A 24,058-nucleotide genomic window follows, 5' to 3' on the forward strand; every position below is an offset into this window, starting at 1 on the left:
AGCGGAGCGCGGCGCCCTCCCCGCGCCCCGCTCCGCCGCGGGGCTGTCCGCGGTGCTGAAGGGAGCGCGGCGGGGCGGGCGCGCGGCCCCTGACGGAGCCCCCTTTATGTTCAGCTCCTGGCGCAGCGCAGCAGCCAGCAGCTCCAGCGGCGGCGGCGCGGGGCCGGGCGCCGCCATGGAGCGCTTCCTCCGCCTGCTCGTGGGCTACCTGGCGGCCGACCTGCTGACGCTCGTGTGCCGGGCGCAGGAGAAAGCGGGGCAGCAGCTGGGCAGCTTCGTGGTGCTCGCGGCAGGGAACCACTCGGGCCTGGCGGAGCAGCCCGAGCCCTCCGAGCCCCCCCCCACGCCGGACTTCTGCAGGGGCTACTTTGACGTGATGGGGCAGTGGGACCCCCCCTTCAACTGCAGCTCCGGGGAGTTCATCTTCTGCTGCGGCACTTGTGGCTTCAGGTTTTGCTGCAAGTTCAAGAAGACGAGGCTGGATCAAAGCACCTGCACGAACTATGAGACGCCGCTGTGGATGAACACGGGGAAGCCGCCCTCCCGCATTGACGACCCTCTGCACGATCCCACCAGGGATAAAACCAACCTCATCGTGTACATCATCTGCGGGGTCGTGGCAGTCATGGTGCTGGTGGGGATCTTCACCAAGCTGGGGCTGGAGAAGGCGCACAGACCCCAGCGGGAGCACATGTCCAGGTAAGGCCGGGTGCCAGCGCCCCAGCGGAGCCGGGAGCCCGGGGGACCCTGCCGAGCAGCCCCTGCCTCGCGGGCTGCCCTCCCCTGCAGGAGACGGGGACGGCCAGGGAGGAACTTTGCAGAGCAGGGCAGCTCAGCAGCCCCTCGCCCTGCTGCCACGCTGCACGCCTGCTGGGGAGCACGGCGAGCACGGGGAGCCGGCACGGGGAGCAGTCCATTTTGGTCTGCAGTGTCCGACTCTCTCCCCAGCAAGACCCAGCAAGTGTGCCCGGGTAGAATGTGGATGAAGAGAAATAAGAAGGAAAAAAAAAAAAAAAAAAAAAAAAAAAAAAGGAAAATCCTGAGACCAGCAACACTGATTTACAGAAAGGCTGATGGGTTCCCTCCTCCAACAGTTTCTAGGCTCAGAAAATGTTTTTACTTCTCAGCTGAAGGATGTAAACAAATGTCATCTCACCCTCCCTCTCCAGCTGCAAAATGGTTTTGGCAGGACCTTCCCTACTCCCCCAGCCCTTGCAAGTGTGTGAGCTATTTGTAAAATATGTGAGCTGTGAAAGCGAGCCAGGGTGGAAGGGAGAGAGGCAGACACAAAAAGCAAAAGCTATTATAGAATTTGTTCACATTTTTCACTTACTACTGGGAGGGAAAATACGGAATACACAGGTCTTTGTCGCCTGTGTGTGTGTCACACTGTGTATCCCCAGCGTAATGGCCGAGCTTCGTGAAGGGCCCTTTCCCCGCCTGCGCTGGGCATCGGGCACGCGGCTGCTCCACACGCCGGCTGCCTGGCGCAACAGAGGAAGGTGGGCACTCAGGGCAGAGCGGCTCCAGCAACATATTTCAAACGCAGATTGTCAAAATCAAGGCATAATACGTTTGTCAAGTTCGCAGTGTGTCTGATTCGTTATGCTAATCCCAGGCACATGAAAGCAAAGCAGATTTGGGGGAGGGGAGGGGGGCGAAAGACATTTAAAAAGGCAAATAGCTCTGTCCAAGTCTCTGAATCAGTTCCAGGATCTTGGGCAACTTTAGCGGTGAGATGCAGTTAAACAGCTGACTGCTGCTGGACAGGCAGCGTGGCACAAAGCTCCTCTTGTCCTGGCTGGTTACGGGGTAATCACAGTCCTGAGAGCTTAGGTGAAGAATCGACCTTAGAAAGGCGACCAAGAGATCAACTTGACACTAGGAGCCTCTTGTTGAAGTTTCTCTATGGCTTTTTGATTAACAGCTTGTCCTGAAACGGAGAAATCCACCAAAAATAGTGCTGCGAATGCATCACCAGTTCACTAGCAATTATTTGCTATTTATAAACTGGCTGATATGGATACGCGCTTACTACTGAGAAACAAAGCACACCACAGAAATTGTACTCAACTCAACACTGTGTGCCAGGGGTAATTCTGCAGAGAGTCTGTTTTTGAGCAAGGCATAATAATTCTTTAGTCATTTTGAATATCTTGAACTTGAGAAAAAGAATACACGTGGTTTGTTTTTTAATTTTAGACTCTGAAACTATGGAGTTGAAGCCCCTTTTAGTAAAAGCTCTTCTTTGCTTCAGTCTATTTTTGAAGTGCCTTCATGCAGGCAAAAAGACAGGGCTCATAACAGTTAGAGAAAACAGGACAGCGTGAAGGTGTTGCCATCACTGCTTATATCTGGCTTGAATTGCCCCTATTTCTACTAGAAGAAGTACTTGTTAAAGAAGCTCCACGGATTCACAATCTAAAGTGCAGGTGTGAAGGACTCTGAAGGATTCTGTCTTCGCTGATGGAAACAGCGTTACAGGGGATTGGACTGTCATTCTGAAACCCTTCAGGCGTGTGCACAAAGATCAGGTTTCCGAAGCAGTTCTTAGGTCATTTGTTACCCTGATTACTTAACGTTGTTTGAAATCTTGTACTTTTCTCTCCATGAAAATGTTCAAGGCAGGCTTACAGCAACTTGGAAAGTCATGATCACATGGAAAAACAGTCACCCACTCAGTACACATAATAGCTAGTCATGTTCTGAAAAGGCAGCGCTACAGCTCCTTTTAAAAAGTTCTCACACGCCGATTACAGCTACGGAGGGTGGGTTTACCATGAATTGTAAAAGAAATTTGATTTGGAAATTCCTTAGTCAATATAAAAATCTGTCCACTGAGTGGAGAACTGAAATAACCTCTTTGTCCTTGCATGTGGGTTTGACTAAAATACTCTATCCTAGCTCGTTTTACACTGCTGTTGTTTTAGGGGAAAAAAGGCTGCAGTGTTTAAGAAATAAATAATTTATCTGTTTAAACCATTAATAGTATCAGCAACTAAAATACTCTATCTAGCCTATATTCATTATCACCTGCTCTTATAATATCCGTCAGTATAATACCAGGGGAAAATAATATTTTTCCCCTGCTGAACCTTGTTGAAAAGCACACGTGTGATGCTCTGAGAGTGCCAGGTAGGCCAAACCAAGAGCATTATGTACTACTCCATTTTGGCTGGCAGCAAGACTGGCTTTTCAGACACGGAGACTGATTTTTCTTTTATTCCCTTAGCTGAGCTTGACTGCTTTCCCTTGCCTAGCCAATGCATGAAACATGGGAATCCTCCTCATTCCTATGAACAAATTCACCAGGGGAAGGGATGGTGCAGCTTACCAACAACAGCGCACCATGTTGACTGCCTCTTAATGAGAGATTTWAAGTCACTAGAATACAGCTGGTGTAAATTATGTAATTTTATTTTTATTTACTAAAAATATTTTAAAATAGGAACAGAGACATTCCCTTGGAAATGGAAATAAGAACATTGAACTAAGAAATAATAAATAATAAAAATAAATAAGAAATAAGAACACTTGGAAATAAGAACATCGACTTATAAATGGGAAGCAAGACTGTAGCATCCTTATTAATTCCACGTATTATTCCTACTTGCCACAAGTGGATTTGTTGAAGTAAGGTGTGTATGTCTGTGTGTGTGCATGTGAGTGGTGCTGTATCCTAATAAAAGTAACTTCACAGACTTGGCAAGAATAGTTTCTATAGGCAGTCACTGCATCTTGCTTACTGCTCCATCAATACAAAGCAAGAGTGCTCCATTTGTTTCCCTGAGTTTTCCGAAAAGTTTGACAATCCAAAAAGCATTGGGGAAAATGTATTTAGTTAGTGACATCCACAGGGGGAAAAGCTTTGTTGGATTTGGACAAGTCTGTTTTTATAGCCGGGGGAAGAGTTTGTTTTGTTTTGTTTTCTAAAGGCAAATTTGCAAATTCCTGTTCTGAGGAAAAAGGCAATGTGTGGCGCTGTTGACACTTCCTTTTTTGTTCTTCTGACCAGTCCTTGCAGTAAAACTGAATACCGTTGGTAGGGGCTTGTAAATATAGAAGAGGAAAATGGTGAGGGAAGTACAGTAAGAAATCTGCATGGCTGCCCTCTGGACATCACCTGTTCATGTTCGTATCACTCTCCTTCTTTATAACTTCATTATTTGACATTCGATGGAGTTAGATGTTTTCTCCAGATATCGAGTGTGCAAGGACTAAGCAGTGCTAATAGCATCCAAAAACCYTGCACACAGGGCAAGAGGAATGAGTGTCTGCAGCACTGTTGTGCCTGAAGGAAACAGGGGGCTGATCTGTCCTGTGCATTCACAGTCTCTGCTGGGCATTTAGGTGCAGGACGTGCTTGCTGCCTCAGGCAGCATCAACGGGACTTCCAGGCTCCCTTGGTTAAGTGGAGGAGCCTCTCTTCAAAACTGGTGGAACTCCACAGTTTACTTGCTGGAAAAAAGCCATACTTTTCTTCCATGGAAGACATTTTCTGTAAATAAGACTGTAGCTTTGTCTTCTCTCCTAATCTTTGTGGAGAATGTGTAAACAAATCAGAAATATTTATACCCTAGAGCTCGTGTTTTTTTGAAGCAGAGCTTCTGCCAGYGTGTTAGCAGCCTTCTGAATAGCATGAACCCTCTGAGCTCCTCGTTCTTCCTTCACAATGTGCTGAGCTCACAAGTCAAGTCTTTTGTTGATCGTTCAAAAGGCAAGTATCTGGGACCAGAGATCGTCTGTCTTGCCAAACCACTGAATCCTACGTGTGAAATTATTTCCCTTATGGGTTTTGACTCAGATTTGGAGGCAAAATATGACAACTGACCTTTCATGAAATACTCTGTGTTGGAGCTTTTTCAAGCTTGTARCCATAAACGAAATGTCTAGCTACACATGCTTTGTTACAGCTGAAAATAGTATTACATATCCAAAGAGCAGAATCTCWTAATAAGAAAAAAAATGAAGGTTATTGATACTTCCTGTCTAGTTCTGGGCTGTGAGCTCACATGTTGCTAACATTTCTGCACTTCTATGATATTGTAGTCAATACCAATATCAAGACCTATTGATATCATTACCTGATTAGAACATTATCTTATATTTTCCATTTTTTGAACAATCATTAAGTGTGGCACAAGTATGGAGAGAGGGCCTTTACATATATCATTTTCCAATTGGACCTGCTCAAACCATTTCTTTGGATAATGAGCAAATTCAGCATGATACTCGAAAGAGACAAATRCATCCAGTCTGTTGGCCTATAGGGAGTTTTTCAAAGGAAAACATCTAATCAAGGACTTTGCCATATGCATGTCAGGGGCATGAAGCTCTATTAATTTAATTACATGGGTAAATCCCTAAAAGAACAAAATGCAGGTACAGCATTTCCTTTGCGCTTCGATGACGCGAGCTGCTACTCATCCTTGGCTCTTTTTGATACCACTAACAGATAAGGACAGATAAGCTTTTCTTAATATGAAATAATCTGCCCCTGAACAGATTGTCCAAATTTGGCTAATACAAGATAAACATGGGTACAGTGTCATTGAAAATAGAACTTGACAATGAGAAGTTCCTTTTTCCTTTACATAATGGGAGTTGGACAGATAATTCTGTAAAATCCTTTTGAAAAATCCATCCTAAAATGGTAGAGGACTTAGCTGGCATTCTCACAGACACGCAGTAGTTAATCTGGCATCACACAGGGTGTTATTTACAGTCTGCGCTCAACAATATTTACCATCAGATTAAGGGCAGTAAAGAAAGTACCTCTGGAAACCTGCTCTCACAAAGTTGAAAAATACTGATTTGTGTATTAGGAGATGACCCAGGTTTAGCCCCTGGGCTGAAGTTAGAAACCTGCATTTGCATTTCTTCCCTTTGCAGAAATGTGACCACTTGCCTTTGGAATTAATATTAGTATCAGTAATTTCATTTGCATAAAACTTGTTTTAAACAATGATATTTCTTAAAGTAATCCATTCATTTTGCAGCATTTTCTACATAGCTTTGTGAATATCTTCTACTGAATTTTTATTTTTCTTCTATGTAGGCCAGCTCGGCAATCTTTGCTGTATCAGCATTGCTTCAAATGGGAGCATTGCTCTCATACCATTAATCACTTGGCTGCTATCTCTTGACCTTTTACAGTATCAACAGAGTGTTTCTGTAACATGTTGATCACAACTCTAACTAATATTTTAATATYACAGCACTGACTGAAAGCCAAAGAAAACAGACCCAAATCAGTTTTCCTGCATTTTGAGAGCAAGATCGAGCTCAAATTCCTCTTTGTCTGTCCATCTACATGTAACTTAAATGAAACTACTATTTAATTCTTCAAAGCACATTGTTTCTTGATCAAGAAATCATCATGTCACAGAAATACAGTGGAGGAGCTAGATGGTGCTTGCCTTGGCTTTCGATAGTGAATGTGTTTATTTTTATTTATTTATTAATTTATAAGCCAGTCTTTCTTGATGCCGTATCTGGGACACTGTATATAATTTTGCAGAAAATTAAACCAGCTGGGCACAGTGCCCAGAAATTCATCCATTCCCTTAAAAAAAGAGCTCAAGCCGTCTAAAAATTAAAACTAGTAGAAAACAAACAGGCAACTAATGGTCAGTGGTGCATTGACCTGTATAGAAAAGACTTGCATTTAACTCTGAAGACGTTAGTAACAGATGCCACCACTTTCCTTTGCCTAAGGCCACTTTCTGCAAGTGGCCCAATTATTTTACATGGCACAGCAGTTGAGCAGCTAGTTACACTGGCAGTGCCTGRTGGCTCATCTGGCTCCTGCTGAAGTCAACGGTAAATGTCCGTAGCCTGGAATCATGGAGAGATGTAGATGTCACCAGRCTGAGAGTTTCAGAGCTTGAAACTTGGTCACTAGCTCTGGTGCATCCGCTTACCTGAGTGCTGGAGCCTGTGGGACACGGAGCAGTGAAACCAGTGCAGAGAACGTTYGCACGAGCGGGATGGGCCCGTCTCCCTGCGGGAAGAAGCCATGCCAGGCTGGCCCATCCTCCTGTTAGGATCCCTTTTGCTCCCTCTCTGCTACCTGAAAGCTTTTGTCTTGGTTCTGAACTGCCTGCAAAGAGATAAAAAATTTCCCAACAAAGCTTCGCCCCATGTTAAGAGTTAGGACACTCAAACAGGTTAGAAAGAACCTTTGTGCATTGCCCCTTTGGATGGGAAGAGCTCGCGGCGCAGATCCCGCTTTGTTTGCACTGACTGCCGTAGGGAAAGCAGCTGCTCTGCGCGGCGCGATCGCGAACGCACGCAGGCCCGCGGGGCTGGGCTCTGGGGGAGCTGTGCTGGGGCAGCCCGGGCAGGCAGGGCGGGCAGCGCCCTGCCCGGGAGCCCCCCAGCACCCTGCGCCCTGCACCCAGCCCGCGTCCCAGCCCGCTTGCCTTGGGCTCCCACACACCTAGGCCCACATATAAGCAGCCTAAAACGGAGCTTAAGTGCAAAGTCCCACCATGGATCTGCATCCCTGGCTTCACTGTGAACAGAGCTGGCCTCTCCAGTGCACATTACAATGGACTTTAGTGGGCTGGGTCTCAAACTAAAACAAAACAAAACAAATAGCCAACCCCCCCCCCCAAAAAAAAAGGAATATAAGGAATATATAGCAAATGCCTTACAGATTTCGCAACAGATTTATTCTAATTTTGTTTGTTCCTCAGAGCTCTTGCTGATGTTATGCGACCTCAAGGTCCTTGTACAACAGATCATATGGAAAGAGATCTAAACATTGTAGTACATGTGCAACATTATGAAAACATGGAGACAAGACCTCCTCCAAATAATTTACGTAAGTTGCATTATAACTATATCAATATTTTGGAATGCTGGGACTCAAATGAGTATTACGAAACAAACGTTGTTGAACATCAAGTAAGTTTAGGCAGCAGGTGGGTTCTTGCACACTAGAAATATTCTTTAAGAATGAGAAATAGACAGGATTTCCTAGTGTGAATAGTGCAAGGCTAACAAAAAGCCATTTTGAATAGAAATATAATCACTTATTGAATTTATTTTGAATTCATAGTTATGAATTACAAATATATGTTTTATATCTTTTGTCTCTTTAAATGGTGTTTTCATTCAACTCATCAAGCTGTTACTTATTCTGTGGGGTTTCTTTTGTGCCAAAGTGCAAATAGCCAAGCTTAAAGTAAGACAAGATGAGGCTGTAAAGTCTCTTAAGAAAAGGGTCTTATTGGCTGTTATATCATCTGCACTTGTATAATAGCTAAATATTTTTCTGGATAGCATGAAGTGGCATATGGTTTTCACGTTGTTTTCACAAGGAAGATTATAATATTTTTAAAGAATATTTTTATTCTGTATGTGCTCTGTTAGTTAAGTTACTGAAGACAAGTGCATGTTGAACTTTCAAAGGAAACCTGGTAACATCTGTAGTGGTTCTGAAATGCTAGGCAGCTTTGCTCTCACTCTGGGATTAGGCCATAGCACAGATCTTTCTTATGTGCATATCTCATGAACAGTCTCATTGTTCAGTCTCATTTATTTTGCATATATATTTTATGTATATTATATATACACATATATTATATATATTATATATATGTATATTATATATATTATGTATATATTTTATGTAATTTATATTTATAAATATATATATGCATAAATGCACACAAATTATAGATGGCATATCTACAAATTCAAGTTCAATATATTGATGAAAGAGGAGAGCATCATTCAGAAAGGTGTGGATTATTTCTTAGGTTTGGTTGGTTTTATTCTGTGCTGATGCTGCAAATATACTTTTACTGCAATGGTATTGGGATTTTAAATCATTTTAAGTATACTCACTGGTCTTTGTCTTTCTGTAAGTATAGAATGTTGAAAATTTGTTTGTATTTGGACAAAGGATTAATTTTACTTACATGGCACTGTGCAGTTGTGAAATTTTACGTCTCCCTTCTTTGCGGGGAGCAGCACAAAAGCAGTGAGGGAAAGAGCAGGTCCTTGTGCTGCATGTGCTTTTGGTATTTGCTTTGTGGTAGAGCAAGATTTCTTATGCGCATGGTTACCAAATAACAAGAGAGAATAAAAGCTGTACCCTCTAATGAAGATACCACATGTAGTGAAGAGTGACATCTCATCTGTCTGCACTCTCTCCAGCAAAGTGCTTGCACGTGGCCCGTGTGCTCCTCGCTGCAGAGGGGGAAGTGCAGGGATCTGGTGCAGCAGCAGGGCTCCGATGGGGCAAGCGCAGCGCTTCCGAGGGCGGCCGYGGGCGGCTCGCCGGGAAGGGCTCCCGCCCGCTGCCATGAAGCTGCTGAGGSCTTGAGGGACGACGGAACATGCAGTTTCTCTCTGCTTTGCTCTGGGCATTAGCTTTCTGCTGATTGCTCCCTCTCATCTTCCTCTGCCTGTGCTTTCAAGAAGATACCAAACGGCAATGACGTTAGGGTGCAAATCCTTAGTTTCTTCCATATTTTAAACATATTCAGAATCCCAGTTAATGAAAAGTTCCAGAAAGTAAACAGATCCTTACTGCATTGATAGTAGCCTGATTTTTTATAATTTTCACACTGATATATTTAAAATACTCCATGCTCTAGAATATAAGGCATACCACAGCAGGTCTTTCAGCTCATTGAGTTCCTTGGATTTGGATTTAAGCTTGATTCTGTAGTGCTGCACATGTATGCATGTGCATGGGAATACATGTATGGGAATATATATATGGGAATATACATGTATATACATGTATATATATGTATATATATGGGAATATACATGTATGGGAATTCACCACTGCGGTTTACACCGTGCAAGCACTAGGGCCGCCTAAGGACTCGCCTTAATAATTAGGGTAGTAAATAGGGGCAGCCCAGAGACAGCGTCACGTGCGGTTTAGGCCTTCGTGCTCCGGCGGAAACCTCAGCAGCAAGCAGCTGGGATGGTGACCCATTCAGTCTTTAATCAACTTCTAGGATTAAGGCAATCATTTTAGGTTGTTTCACGCAGACCTTCAAGTGGTGAAATTACCCGAGGCATTCTATAGCTGACTCTATATACACTTACTTCATAGCAAATAGAGCATTACTTTTGTATTGTTACCATTATATTTTCTCATAAACTCATACAAAACATGACTAAATGACTCTATAAAATTAACCGGTATAGCACAAATAACGTAGGCTGCTAAATGCGCGAGCACTTATAATGCAGAAAAAAAGCTTTATAAATAAAAAATACATTCGGAAAGGTTTTTGAAGTCCAATACCTTGGCAATTTGAAATTTTATATCAGAGTTCTGAAACGCTGCAACATTACCTAGTCCTAGCGTGGAACAGACTTTTCTGGTATTTTTTAACAAGCAAATAAACCAGGCTCTGAATTACAGTTTTCATAGAAAACCTATTTCAAATCTTTATAGAAACAAAATGAAAAGGTGCAACATTACATCATCAGATACTTTGATATATATTTTTGAAGTTCTCTTTTCTAAGTTTTTACTCTCTCTGTACTAACTTTCTCAAACTGAGACGAAAAAGCTTTAGACTGACATGGTACTTTTCACATCCGCCCATGGATGTGATGAGGCAGGAGTAATTTCTTAGGCTCTCTGTATCTTTTTGTGTGGTGGTTATATTATTATGTCTTTCAAAATACCAAAGACAAACTATAAAAGGACAAATGATATTAAAAATGTTCTAATTTGAATGTTCATTTGGTCCTTCTGCCCTCAAGAAGTGCCATTTGCCTGCTGCTACCAGCTGATAGAGGAAGTGTTTCATACAGGGAAGCTCTGTGCAAATGGACTGCTCTGACCCGCAAAACGACTGCATCTCATCTCCGGAGTGTTTCTGACCAAAGAATGAGGATTTTCTGAGCAGCCTGCAGTTAACACGGCTACAGGAAGGCCAAGGGCAGGCCACAAGTGGAGATTTCTTCTCCGTGTCTTGTGGCTGATGGAAGTGCAGTTTACTCAGTTTCTTGTCCCTGCTTCTCTAGTACTCAGAAATGAATACCCCTTTTGGTGGAGCTGGAAGAAGGCAGAGTTTCTTCTGTGCCAATGTGAATMCCAACAACCTAATGCTTATTAGTAAAAGTGACGTTGTAGTTGTTACTTGCCGTAATTTTCCKCCAGTAATGTAGATTTCTTAGGATTGCTTGCGAAAAAATGATTATTTTCCTTCATTCATGTGCATTAGTAGGGAATGGAGCACTACAAACAAGCATCTCTCTACCAAAACCACAGTGTTCAAGTTTCCTAACTTGAAGTGTTAAATAAAACCTAATAAAACCCCCCAGATATTTAGAAGGTGTGTTAAAGACATGACTCCAAAAGCAAACCTTCTTTCAAAATTTGGATTTTGTTTTGTTCCTTTCCATTTAACTTCCATGAATCTTAAGAAAGTAGCAGCAGCATTCAAGATTTGTTTTTGTTTTGTATTTATTTGAGTTGTCAGGATTATAACACTGCTGCAGYGGGAGTTAGGAGATTTGGTGGTTCCATCCTCATTTCTGGAATGTGATTGCTGCTRTTATTTCTAATTCATAATCTGTGACAGCACAGTGAAACAAGTACTTGATGTTAATACTAACCACTGTCTCTTCTCTTAATGATTAGTAAAAGCTCAGCTACCATCCCCATAGTAATAACCGGCCTTATATTCATATTTAAAGCATTTCCGACTAACTAGAGACTCCCAACATAAAGGTGACTTCAAAGGGAAGCAAGTTCTATATTATGAAGTTTTTAAAATGAAAAAAAAAAAAGTAGGTTTTAAGTTAAGCACATATGTGCTGTTCTTCTTAATTTAACATACAGGAAAAAAAAAAAGCAAATTGCAAAGGTACCAGTGCAGGACTTTTGCTGTTGCACTGTAATAAATCAGCAGTTCTAACACTGGCCAAGAATTTGCAACATCTGTGATTACAATGACTTTTTCTCCTCTTGAAATATGCAAGGGAATAATGTGTTTGTTGCTGKTTTTGCTTGTCACTTGTCCTGGATACTTCTTGGCTACAACTGCACTGAAAACAAAGCTAAGACATTTCTGTAAATGGCGCCTTATGATGAATTAGCTTCTGTTGTTTCCATGTTGAAAAATCAAGCATTTAATTATCAGGATACTGTTAGGAGCTACTGCGTATTAGAGTGCGCCTCTGGTAGGCTCTGTTCCTGCTCCTGTCCCCACTGCTGTAAATTCGAGCTTAGCCTCTGTTTTCCAGTGAGAAACTGTCACTAGTCTGACACTGGGAAAATGCAGTTAGAATCTGCAAGACGTTTTTTGCAGTCTTTTTTATCCCTTGTGAATATGCTTTTTGTTGTTCTGCTTGAATATATTACTCTTTGCCAAACTAATTATTTTTATGTTTAACATACATAAATGTGTTTATAGCAGATGATTCATTGCTTCTCATTGCCTATTGCTGCTCTTTGGAAACACACATTGAGGCTTCATTAAGAAACTTCATTTAAGAGAAAAATACTTCTCTTTGAAATGCAAGGCTCTTGAGGAGTATAAAGCATACAACTAATTCATTTCCATAATTTATTATTAACTTATTACTAATTTATTTGCATAGTAAACATTGGCCAAATAATTGCATAGTAATGAAGCTGTCATCATAGAGAAAATGCAAACATTATTGTAATATTATAATTTTGCTGATCTGGACAATATTGCTTATCAGATAAAGGGACAAAAATCAGAAGAACTGAGCACGTCTCCATCAGTGTGGCCTTATTAGCATCCAGGTTGCTTGATTACAGCAAATGGTTCCGGGGGCCTGGCCTCGTGCACAGGAACGAGCACCGCTCGCTTTAGCAACCTCGTCGGCCGCTGCGCCGCTCTGCTTAGAAGTACGGTCAGAAAAACTGACCTGTATAGACGGGGCTCCAGCCGTGTTTGCTGTGTGAAAAAATGGAGCACGCTGATTTCTGGCCAAGAAAAAGGCAGTTTTAACACCATGGCAGACGGAGAAGCACTGYCCATGGGGCGCTTTGAGGCGGTGAGGGACGAGGCAGAGGGAAAGGCCGCCCGGCTGAGGTGTCCTGAGGTTCTCCCAGGAAACTGCAGCGCCCTCCCAGGGACAGGGCACTCAGCCCGCAAGGAGGGGAGTTTGTTTCCAACTGACAACTTCCAACTGAAACTTCAGTTGTCACTGCCAGTACGCACACCTCATTTCATTGGCGTTTCTATGAGGAGCCAGCAAGCAGCTTAGCGCTCCTCCAAAAATTTGGATACTTCCAATAATTCCTGAGCTAAAAGCTAGTTAAATTAACCAGGAGAGGGGAGCTTGTTACGATTTGACTGTAATGTACAATAAAGAGGACAAAATCCACTTTTAAATTATGCACTTAACTAATCCTCCAAGAAAAAGCCCACACCACCATCACCATCTTGCTTGTCAAAAATACTGCACTTTTTAATATAATTTCTGATTGAAGYTAAAAGCTGCAAACTGCATTGTCAAAACTATTTCGAGACCACTTTTTAAACCACTGGTAAATTAATTTATAGATACTGACTTCAGCTTAAGTTACAACATCCAATAAAAGTTCAAAGCATTAGCAAATCGGTGTTGGAACTTTTGTTAATATAATTACAACTATAGCAGTGAATACTCATGCTCTAAACCTTCCATGATGGAAATACAATTTCCTCTATAAACTTAGAGTATGAAGATCTGTTTCACTTGCAGCTTATTCAGTCACTGTAAAACAGTGATATTTAATTAGTTTTGAATGTGTGTTTAGCCTCACAATCATTAATATAGTGTTACTAATTTACATTCAGATTTTAATTCAGATACATGAATTTTAATGTTGATTTATGAGAAGAGATTATCAACCTTCTTGAAAACCAATGAGTGTTTTCAAGGAAGTTAATTACGACCTGAGAATGAGAGCTTCTGATTTTATTTAGAAAAGATAAAGCAGTTAAAAAAAGGAAATATTTCATTAAGCTTTGACTGCAGTACAATTCATTAATTCAGTTCAAAAAGACACCATATATATTGGATGAATCTGAAAATGTTAATAKTTAATAAACACGATAGCTTTTCATCGATAACTTCACCAGTCTCACCTAGATGTCACATGTCAGAACTCTGGCAAATCTCTTCCCATCTGACTGATCCCGTGCCTTTAGAATCAGCCTGTTTTACCTGGCAAATGAAAAAATCAGCTTAGACAAACAGCAGAGTCACAATTTTGTAGGACCCAGGACTGCGAATTGCATCCTGATCCTCTGTTTCAGTAAGGCTGTGAACTTAAAGTTTTTGCTATGTTTAGTGAGTCTTTTCCTGATTCTAGAATGTTTCTCATTAGATATGCTGCTAGTGGCAACGCGGTGAGTAAGTAGTGTGTCCTTCTTGTAACTTCAGTCCCTGGCATTTGCTCTGAACCGCAATGGGAAGGTCTTCCTGAGCTCCTCTCCGCATAACTGTTTCCTTTGGGACTGAGAAATGTGAACTTTTTGCTTCATTTATTGTGCAGTAAGAATATTTACATTAGATTATTGTCTGGCATCCTATCATTTACTTCTATTCAGCTTTTACTTCAGATAAATCTCACGTTTTAACAATATTCAGCAATGTATTAATCACTAACATTACCCTTTAGTGGCAATAATTAACATCATGTCAATAAAACACATTTCAAATATGTTTTTACACCTAAAATATCTTTTTATACCTTACAATGCAGTTTAAAAGGCAGAATGATTACTTAATAAAGCTGAAGTTGTATAAGTAATGACAGCATTGCAGCAGTAGAATACGATATAGGAAGCTTTGAGTCACACAACAGTAAACTCGTAGAGGACGTCAGAAGCGGGGAGACTCGTTTTGCCGTCACTGGGGTGCAGATCACAGGGCTGTGAAATGGTGGCAATAAGACAAGATGTACTCACCATCTTCCAGGCGAAAAGGGCAATCTTTATGGAAGTGTCCTGCCAGCAGAGAGCCACCTGGAAAGCAAGGCAGTGTTTAGAAGAAGCCTCCTCTACTGTTCAGCCCTCTGTGATCTGAGCTATTCCCGTTACATAGGACTACTATCCCTACACATGCTACTACTAATTAATATCTAATACTGTATTTTGTCGTTGGGGGGGTKCATTGATTAATAGTATTCTTAATGTTGAATATTTTCTAGTGCAGAAYATTCCCACTATTTACCACAGCTGTCCGGAAGATCCAGCATCAGTGATTCATGGCTACTTCATTTTTTCATGCCTTTGGGATACTTGGCATCAAAAAGTGAATTCACAAATATATAAGACACAATATGACAAAACAATAGGAACCATGGAAAAAATCGACCTTTTCTACAACTGTGTTCTGCTAGATCTGGGTTCCTTAAAATGGAAAGAAGAGTGAGACAATTTTTTTTTTAAATGTGGCATGAGTCACCTCATTGARAGGCAAACAAAAAGTACCTTTCGCTTCTCGTATTGGTTTGCCAGTTCCATCACACAGACAAACTTCACTTGCCTTTTCCATGCCAAAATAATATTTTTAACTGTTGACTTACAGCTTAATCATCATTCTAAATCCATTAACTTCCGCCCTCATATTTTGTCTCAAGAATCCTAGATTTAAAACACAAATGATAAAAACATAAATTCATTATTACATTGGTTTCTATGTAAGGAACACGTGCAGACTATACAAACCCATGCATAAACTACTGCAAATCAATTTGTCCACAGCTAAACCTACATATTTTTGATCARTCTGGCTATATGAAGCTTTTACACTATATAAACTATTTTAGCTTTCAAAGTGTCGTTATCAGAAGTTTAATTCCGTAAAATTACTTCCCTCTTCATTTTTTAATCCTGTCATACCAACTTTCCCGGCCAGAATCCGGACACAGGTACAGAATGAAGTAGGAGAGGTGGGCTGCATACACTGAAAAGCTTCTGAACACCCATGCCAGGGTTGTGATGTGCTGCTCAGTGAGCAAGGATATTTTCACAAACTTTCAATCTGCAATTTCAGCCCTAAATGATTTTTAGTATTTTTGCGCCGTGTTCTCTGCTTTATAGCRTATCGCTCCCTGAAATGCACACATCAGCTCTGACCAGTTTTATTACCATAAAATGAAACCAGGAGGGGAGGGAACTGAAGGATTTTAATATTTATGAAATGTCTGTGTTGTTCATTTAGATAATAGAAACAATAGTTGAAAAAATCTCTAAGACTGTGATACAAAGCTATAGTAACAGTAATTTACAGATGATTACAAATAGGGATATTAATCTGTTCTTAGGTATACTATTACATTTCAACCTTAATTTTTAATTACTGCATTTAAGGAGCTTTTCAAAMTCTTTCAGCAAAATGGATTTGTTTTTAATGCATATATTTAAGAAATACATTTACATGCACCTGTGTTAAAGGGTCTCAAAGAAAATGCTTAAGGTTATAACAGTTTTTCTGACTTTTATGACTTACAAAAAATTGCAAAATAATCCAATTACTATCAATGCATTACCAATTAGAAAGAGAATGCAGTCTTCACCTATAGTTACTCATACACATACACCCCCAAGGACACGAGCATGAAGAGCAGAGAGAGCCTGCACAGTAAAGCTGGGACACTGGGATGAGCACCACTTGGTTTAGCTAGAAGTGTCCACAGCAAATCAAGTGTCTCAAACACAGATGTGTTTTTTACCCTGAGCAGTTTGCTCTTGCTGTGTTCACATTTTACACTCTACAGTATCAGCCAGGAAAAACTACTTTTCCTGTGCAAAAAGCAACAGCTTTTCCCATGTAGGCAGTTGCTCTCCCAAGGCTAATCTGATGAGTCCTTATCCCTTCTGAACTGCTTCATTRTTCCCTCCTAACACAGTCTCCACACTTGTGCAGATAGACCTTGGGCTTCCTTGCACTGCCTCTTCTGCTGCCTGTAACAGATTTATCCTTCTCAGTGGCCATAAAATCGTATTTGTTGGGCCGGGTATCTGTGGTGGGTCATTCTCGACAGTACAAGAAACATCATCATGAGTATGGTAAATGTCTAATATAACTTTACATGGAGAGGGTACTAAAGATTAACTATTTTCAAGCCATATATCACAAAATGGTTGTAGCTACAGTTTAGTTGTTAAGCTTGGAACAACAGAAGGATTTCAACAGTGCTTACAATAATGGCATCTTAAGCCAAGTGGATGAAATCTGGATCAGACACCACTCACCACAAAGCATTCACTAGCTTTATGGGATCCAGGATTTCAGCCGATGGCACTACAACTCAGCACTTCATATATATCTTACGGAGGGGAATTCATGTTTTATTATTATCCTTGAATAAGGAGGAAGATAAAGAGCTATGCAGGAAGTTTATCTTATGGCTTCAAAAACATCTTTATACATTTTGGAGATTTTATACATGTTGGAGAGGGAAAGATGTATGTTCATTGCCAAGAGTAATGTACGCTAGTCATTCATAACTACCAGATAATTTACCAGATGAAATCCTCAGAGATGTGTTTTGAGAAGCCAGAAGGCTCCAAGTGGCCTTCAGCTAGAATTTCTTTTCTTTTGTGTTTTGACTGCAGTTTGGGAGTCTGCACATGCAGAAAATGTCCATGCCCTCGGCACACATGCAAAGAGGAAACTTCTCAGAGCGGCTGCTCTCCCCATCGGCAGCAACCCCAAGTCTGCCAAACCGGCATCCTGGGGCCTTTTGCAGACACTGAATTCCCAACCCTGAACCCCAGTGCAAGCTGCAATTGCAGGTGGCAGCTTTCACTTATGTCAGTGGCTCTTCTCCGGGGCCTTCTGKGGGTAGAGAATTGAGCCCGTGGTGGGACTAGTTCCAAGGAGGCTTTTCCTGGTGTGGAAATCACATGCTTGGAAGGGAGACTTGGCAAAGAAAAGACAAGCTTGCCTGCTAGCCTGACCATGTAGATTTGGCTCATGTAAAATAGTCTGTAAAATAATTACTGAATTAATTCCTGTACATCCCTGTATTAAAAAGAACTGGGCCCACCTACAGTACATCGTAAGAAGAAGCAGCACTTTCAGCTTTAGTCTCATCCGGAAGTTAAATTGAGGAATTCACTGGTAGTTCATATATTTTTGCTCATACTTCTACACGTCTGAGGTCTGGAAGGAATAAGAGTTCTCTCTTTGTGCCGCACAATGTGCAGAGCAATTCCTGCTCAGAACAGGCCTGGGAATCAGCAGTATCATTATTCCCTAAAAGCTTTGCTCTGCTTCAGTGAGTGACTAATTCTAGTCTAAGGAATAATTTTTGCATTTATAATAACAGATTAAAATATTTCTCTCTTTTTTTTTTTTTTTTTTTTCCAAAGCTGCAGGGTTAGAGAACTACATTTCTCCTGGAGTGATTCAGATTTCTTTTAAAGTTTCAAGTTAATTTCTGAACAGCAAGTGGTACTCTGAGGAAACATTCCTTATCTCTTGTCAAAAACAAACATGACTACCATTTCAATTAGAATAGTTTTAAGTTTCTAGCCATAGATAAATTACCATTAAACAATTTATTAATTGAAATTCTAGAAGATTTTTTTTTTTCAAAATCATTTACTTCCATAATTAATTGCTTTTTTTCCTGTTATTTTAACACTGCCAAAGGTATGACTGTGATGATAGAGCATCCAAGAAGTAAGCCTCGTGAAAGCAGGGACAGTTACCAGAAACTTCTGAATCTTGAGGAATATTAACAGTAAAACCACACTACCTTGAAGATTTTACCACTAAACATATATATACACACTATATAGGGGACATGTACATAAAATAAAATTTGTATTATTASAGTAGCTCTTTCTCTGACTTGTTCCTTACTTTAAAAATTTCATCTGCTCATCTGAGAACTAACTAGCTTGGGTGTCTCTTTCCTACAGTTTCTACGTYATATGCTTCCTTTTCCTGCTGTGATTCTACACCTCTTATAAAGCAGTGTGAATAACTAAAAACTATGTACAAATAAATCAGACCTATTTCCTCTGAGAGGAAGAAAATTAAAATAGGACAAAACCCAGCAATGCTGCAGGATTCCTCTCATGTACACTTTACTGCGTGATGATTGTGCTTTGTGATATTCCAGCATTTTAGAACCCTTAACATTTTCTTGTAAAAAACAGGTTTGAAATATTTACCAGGCAGCTACATCCTATTTCAGAGATGGCGCTTTCCACGTTTTCTCCACATATGGAGAGAAGGATGAAGATCAGCCCTGTAAGCAAAGGCACATAGTTCGAGTTGTGCTGGGAAGTGTGAATCACCTGCCTGCCCTATGCATAGAAAAATATTTTCAGACTTTGTAATCATCAAGATCACCCAAACATTTTTAGCAAGGAAGACAAGTAGCCCCTGAGAACCTGGTCTCTGTGACTTTAGTGTTTTATTTCACTAAATTATCCACTGGAATAATATTTTTTGTCTTTTCTCCTCAACCTCTCTCATTTCTATTCTTCAGGAATAAGACGGCTTGTGCCTCTGCAATCCAGTCCCTTTTCATCTCATTTACCTACCAGATGTAAGGTTCCTCTTGCATTCCTTGATTTCTTGATTAGCATCAAAATTGGAGAATGATTAAAAAGTTATTAGAGGGATTAGAGAAACAGGGAAAAAAAGAAAGATAAAAAGTTTCACCTTGTTCACTTAGCAAACCAATCTTAAGAATTCCAGTCAATCAAAATTAGTTTTGATACTGCTGTTGGTACTGTGATGAAAGACTGACTCTTTTAAGAGTAATGAGTCTAGAATAAACTATTTATAGATATATTTCTAATAAACTATTTATAGATATATTTCGATTTCCTGTTACTGTTTGCAATAAAACACTACAGGGCATTGTTAGCACAAACCTTGTCTCCATAAAGCAAATCAGTACTGAGTTGCTGCTCTGAATGTGTCTAATGTTCAAACAGGGAGATGTAGTCATCAAAGACTAGGATGCCAGGAAAAACAAGAGAAGGATGGAAGAATCTATGACATATCCCCTTCTCTGTGAAACACATGAGTTTTCTGTAAGGATAATGACTGGTTTGTTGTCTCAAAATTAATTTATAGGCAAATCTGAAGGGAGTAAGGATATGTTAGAAGACCAGCAGATTGATCATGAAGCAAAATACAAGCTCAAAACTTGGCAAATGATTTATTAATTGCTAATTATTCTTGYTTCTGCTTTGCGTGATATTAATAGCACCACAATTCAGGTCTCACCACAGGAAAATCCACACCATAGATAATGCTGTTCAAAAGCAGCGTTAATCCTCCTTTATGGCTTGCAACACTCTTGGGAGACAAGATCCTGCACAGCTTCAAGGAAGGAAAGCCACTGGTGTCAGACAATTCRAAGCTACCTAGCAGGCTGCAGAGGGAGAAGCCCTACATGCATTTTCCCTCCTGTAAAATCTATGTATTGGAATTGGCATTTTCTTTCCTCCCTAACAGCCTACAGAGTTTGAGATCAGTGCACGCTGAAAGCCAGTGAGCACGATTTTGTAACTTCAGGGTACTCTCTTCCTATAGCTGCTGAGGAGTCTTCAATTTTGAAGGAATTAACAGAAGAGGAGTAATTTTACCTTAACTTTCACCTGAGTAAATTAAAACTAGGACATGTGTATATCATATTCCAGCACCAGAGACATGAGTGAATGCTGGCAGCCAGCTTGTCATGTACAATACTCTACTAGCTGAGCAATCCTTTAAAATAGGCTCATAGTAACTTGCCTCAGCACAGCCTAGATGTGACCTGTGTGAAATAACTGAAAATGGTTTGCAGGCTGCTTGCCTGTGGATTTGATTTCTCTGACAGGTCCTACCTCCATCCTTCTCACCAGCTTCCCTCTGAATGAGGCAGGGAAGGTATTCAGGTAGTACACTGGGCTAGAATAGGCAAAACTSTCCGCTTGCACTGAAACGGCCCCTGACACCTCACTGTGGAGGAAAAATCAGGRGGGCCTAAGGCTGCTGCTAGTTCCATGCGGAGCCACCCGAGTTTGTGCCAGCCTGACTGCATGCAAGCCAAGGGCCCAGGTCCGGGCACTGGAATATCTCAGTGTTTCAGGCTGTAGGAAGATGTTACAAAAGCCACTGCGGAGCTGCAGTTGTTCCAGCAATGCGGTTATTCTGCATTATCACCTTTAWGGGTAGCTATCTATGAATGGATAGCAAAGACTTCTGCTGCCTTGAGTTGTATCCAGTCTTATCACCACTGGTCAGCGCAAACAAGGTTTGGGAAAGTAGAGTCTACAATATCAGCAGGTCTGTCAGAATCCAGTTCACAACAGAGGCTCAGAATACCCCTTACCAGAAAGAAAAGCTACACAAAAATCTAGCTTGCTCAGAGTAGCTGTATTGAACCTATGGGATGAGAAAGGCTGTTGAAAGGCAAAACTTCATAAATTATGACAATGAGTGCTGTAAGTCACAAGGAGGTTGTCAGAAAGGACATGGACATGTTAGGGTGGATTCAACGTAAATGGCTCCAGAGGTTCTTCCTGGGTACTGTGTCACATTTGGAGCTGCTGAACACTCAGAGTGGGGTCTGCAGAAGATTCCTTGTCCCCAGGGAAAAGCTACCTGGGCCAACTCGGACTTAGCATCAATTCAAGTTACTTCTAGATGTCTCCACATTAACCATCCTTTATCTTTTATTTTTCTCTTTAAGTCACAGATACATACTATCAGAAGGTAGGCAAAAATAGGCCTGAAAAGCAAATCTGATTTACAACAATGGTAATAATAATACAATGATTTACCTACCTGTGGCTCAAATGCTGTCCAGGCAAAGCTTCTCCCTCCCCACCCTTAGGAGAATCTTTTGGATTATACCATGTCTCAGCTCACTCTCTGTCTCTCTTGATCTCTTCCTCTCTCATCAAATCTCTTCTTTCCTTCACATTTGTGATTCTACTTTTCTGCGCCTGACAGCTGTAATAAAGATATGCCATAGTCAGTGACAAGGCAAGCATCCTGTAAAAAATCTGCCAGAAGAGATGAAATGAAATACCTATTATCTGACATTAATTTCTGGAAGTGATCGCTAATATGTCCATTTATCTCAGACTCTGTAACTTACTGAAGAAGACAAATTTGCTTAAAACTCATCATTAATTAAAAGAAAGTCAATGAAAACACTTACAAACACATGAAAAAATAATTCACTGCTAAAAACTCATGGCAACATGAAGATCCATGAAGTTTGTACAGGAATAGACAGTACACATTTGTCTCAGTTTCAACACCCTCTATAGCTGAACAAGTCTTATGGATTTTTTAAAAAGCTTGAAATTGGGCTGCCTGGCTGAGAATAACAAACATTTTATAAGTGAATAATTGTGTTTTCTTGCACCCTTTAGAATTCTTATCACCTCAAGATACTGAGTCTCTATAATCATTCTATGACTGAATATGATGTTCTTCTTGTCTCCCTATTAAGCATCTGAATTCAGGTCCCTCGTGTGCTTACTAAGCATGCCTTAACTGCCACAATATATACAGCATATAATGCATGGTGATAATATTAGTATATATATGTCATATATAGAGAGACACCCCATACAATATGTATGCCATGTAATATGTAATGTATACAGTACATATTATCAGTATAGTCATTCAGAATGAATCTAAAGGGTAACCAGAGAGTAACCAAAATCATTTTTTCCTCAGCTGTTTAAGCAGTCCTCATTTTCCTATCCCCATTAAGCACTAGCAAGCAAGGAGCCTATTCATTTATTAATACACCGTTATATGAATACACCAACGAAATTGCCTCTGGGGAGGTGCATTCCCTGGTATTCCTCAGGCTGTTGTCACACAGCTCCCTGAACCACCTTGTCACTGCGTATTCCCAAATAAACAAATGTGCTGCAGCAGCAGCACTGCAATCTTTTCTCCCGTTGTCTACAGTGTCTTATAATTGCGATAGCAATTACCTCTGCAGGCACAGAAAGATCAAGAAATCTGTATCTTCACATCTTCACATCTTACGAATTAGTACAAAATAACATGGAAGTTGCAAGAGCATATTGATCCCCACACAGGAGTGGGAAAGGTCAGGGATTGTCTTTCGGTGTCTTTGACAGTCTTCGAATTGCATCCACTGTTTTAAATAAATATGCTGGAGAAGAGGAAGGATAATTTGCATCAGCATAACACCYTAATAATTTCAGAAACATAAAACTGCTGTCAAAATCAAGATACTGCATAATCCAAGGATGCTTTCAACAATCTCTTATGTCACTTGGATTAACACTACTACTTACCTTGGGTACTCATTACTCTGTAATTTAAAAACAGAAAGAACAGAGCACTGGGAAAGAGCAAATGTTTTTGAAAACCTTAAGGATTTGTAGAGGTCACAAACATCTCTGCAGCCTCCTGCCAGACTGTGGATTCGGAGGAGGGAACACTCTTCTGTTTCCTTGCAACTCCAGGTTAACAGCCGTTAAAATAAACACCATGAAAAGGTTAAGAATTGGTACTAATTAGAAGCTCATTAGCAGGAGGGCAAATGGGAGAACTAGAGATTTTCTAATAGCTAATGGTTTGAATAAGAATATTGAAATATTTAAAAATGTAAAATGACTACCCAAGCTAATTAATTAAATTGTATGCAATTCACTAAAGAAATTAGCTTAGTTAGCAATGATGGCTGAAAACTCAAATATACAGTTGGAGTGCAAGAGAAGTTTTTTCTACTGAAATGGAAATAGATATTGAAAAGAAATACTGTAATGAAAAAACTAAAGCCTTAAGGGATTGTAGAGCAATTAAATAGAATATAGAGCTTTTCACATCTGTTTCTCTGGTTTAAATAGGACCATAGTGAGTATAACAGCGACTGGTTTGCAAGTTTGCAGCCTAAACTGCCTGTTGCTAGATTACAGTCCTCTGAATGTTAACTATTCTTGAAAGAACTTAGTTTGCCTGTGCTGTTAATGGCATCAGCATCCTGCTTGCCTAGAGAGACTTGCTAAAAACAAGGGTGAGCAGTTGTTTATACCTGCAAATATTTAATTTATGAACACAGTGGGTCTTAAGGAACAGAAAGGAAAGG

The 24,058-nt window shown here is 40.6% G+C and overlaps 1 protein-coding gene across 1 annotated transcript; it reads left to right on the forward strand.

Annotated features, from left to right (window-relative positions):
- The first annotated feature begins 85 nt into the window (after positions 1-85).
- LOC112950442 (protein shisa-9-like) lies at positions 86-11,154 on the forward strand. Its single transcript, XM_026042973.1, has 3 exons — positions 86-699; positions 7,701-7,911; positions 11,011-11,154. The coding sequence occupies exons 1-3, from the start codon at positions 107-109 to the stop codon at positions 11,152-11,154; spliced, it is 948 nt and encodes a 315-aa protein (XP_025898758.1). The 5' UTR covers positions 86-106.
- Positions 11,155-24,058: the final 12,904 nt, after the last annotated feature.

The sequence above is a fragment of the Nothoprocta perdicaria genome, unplaced genomic scaffold (assembly GCF_003342845.1).
Source record: "Nothoprocta perdicaria isolate Ctin4 unplaced genomic scaffold, notPer1 scaffold_319, whole genome shotgun sequence".
Classification (NCBI taxonomy): Eukaryota; Metazoa; Chordata; class Aves; order Tinamiformes; family Tinamidae; genus Nothoprocta; species Nothoprocta perdicaria.